Below are 1,776 nucleotides of genomic sequence, written 5' to 3'. Positions count from 1 at the left end.
AAAAAAAAAAAAAAAAAAAAAAAAGAAGCTGCCTCTGCTGAAGGAGTAAAGAGAGATGATGGCAGTCTCCGGCCACAGCACCTTCCCATCGCTGCAGCATTTGAGCTGAGGCCTGGCCACTTCTGCCCAACACGAGACTCCTTTCAATGGACAATCTTTGTTCTGGAACTCCGAGAGGGTGGGTCTGCCAGAGCAGCCTCACAGTCCTAGGCTCCTGCTGGTTATTTCTGCAACCTTCCACCTTACAGGTGACAGCTCTGCATTGCGAGCAGAAGGCTCTCCCTACTTTATCTTTCACAGGTGTCATTCCATTAATTCTCCTTCACCCCTACCACCCTCTCTGGGTCTGCTGACTACAGGGAGAGGATCCCTAGCCAATTCTGTGTGCCCTGGGGAGGCCAGAGGAGGAGGAGCTACTTATGGGACAGCCACCCAGGCAGGGGTGTGGAAGGGACTGGACACAGGCAGGGGTTGTGGGAGTGTAAACAGGGGTTTATTCAAACCAGCCTGGGCCTGCTGGCCCCACAGAGCTCACCTTCAACTCCGACTTCTTCTCTAAGGCCTTGGCAATGACCCTGGCTGCTTCCACACCCACCGTGTTGCCTTCCAGACGCAGAGCCTCTAAGTTGTCAAAGTCTTCAATCTCTTTAATCACATCTTTAGCTGCCAGGGACCGAAGAGCAGAACCTTAGGCTTTTGGAATCACAAACAGCTAAAGCGAGAGAGAGCCTGGCAACCACCTTACCACTTGACAGTTTACAGTGCCACCTACCATGCAACGAGCCCTGGCTTACAAAGAAGAATCAGGCCGGGCACCATGGCTCACACCTGTAATCCCAGCACTTTGGGAGGCCGAGGAGGGTAGAACACAAGGTCAGGAGTATGGGACCAGCCCGGCCAACATGGTGAAACCCCGTCTCCATTAAAAACACAAAAATTAGGTGGGCATGGTGTGGTACACCTGTAATCCCAGCTATTCAGGAGGCTGAAGCAGGAGAATCACTTCAACCCAGGAGCCGGAGGTTACAGTGAGCCAAGATCACGCTACTGCACTCCAGCCCGGGCGACAGAGCGAAACTAACAAACAAACAAACAAAACAAAGGAAAATCAGACAGGCTCATGGTCTAGTGTACAGAGCTATCCAGATCGTTCCTCTATAATGAGTGTTAAAACCAGGCATGCAGAGAGGCTTGGGAGCCAAGGCAAAAGAGCCACTGAGTGCTCACAGCAAAGAAGACTTTGCCAAGTGGGTGGTGTGTGTGGAGCCTCTGAAGATGGACAGTGTACCAGGCCAGGCAGAGAAATGGCACCCAAGACAGAAGGCCAGCAAGCACGATGGCACAAAGGCCTTCACCGTTAAGTGCCTCATGTGGTCGGTATTTGTCCACTACTGTGCTATTTTATTATGATAAAACATTCCACACCACCTAAATGTCCATCAGGAGAAGACGTGGTAATCCCAGTACTTTGGGAGGCTGAGGCAGGTAGACTGCTTGAGCCCAGGTACATTATACAATTAGTTACACCAGCACTGCTATGAAAGATGACACAGGTGTTTTTGACTTGAAAAAATATATATGTTATAGTAGTGATAAGTGAAATATTAGGTTACTCAAGTGTTTGGTCTGATCACTCTTTAAAAATGTATGTATTCAGCCGGGCGCGGTGGCTCAAGCCTGTAATCCCAGCACTTTGGGAGGCCGAGGCGGGTGGATCACGAGGTCAAGAGATCGAGACCATCCTGGTCAACATGGTGAAACCCCGTCTCTACTAAA

General features: G+C 50.3%; 1 protein-coding gene across 2 annotated transcripts in view; it reads right to left on the bottom strand.

The window, feature by feature from the left end:
• The window catches only part of RANGAP1 (Ran GTPase activating protein 1), a 46,109-nt gene that overhangs the window by 32,480 nt on the left and 11,853 nt on the right, over window positions 1–1,776 (bottom strand). For both annotated transcript variants that reach the window (XM_017510358.2, XM_017510359.2), the window contains exon 3: window positions 536–663. In XM_017510358.2, the coding sequence (XP_017365847.1) occupies window positions 536–663 (128 nt within the window). The remainder of the gene's footprint in view (window positions 1–535; window positions 664–1,776) is intronic.

Source organism: Cebus imitator, unplaced genomic scaffold (assembly GCF_001604975.1).
Source record: "Cebus imitator isolate Cc_AM_T3 unplaced genomic scaffold, Cebus_imitator-1.0 Scaffold435, whole genome shotgun sequence".
NCBI classification, from domain to species: domain Eukaryota; kingdom Metazoa; phylum Chordata; class Mammalia; order Primates; family Cebidae; genus Cebus; species Cebus imitator.
The sequence above is the reverse complement of the archived record's forward strand: the minus strand, read 5'-3'. Positions and strand labels throughout refer to the sequence as shown.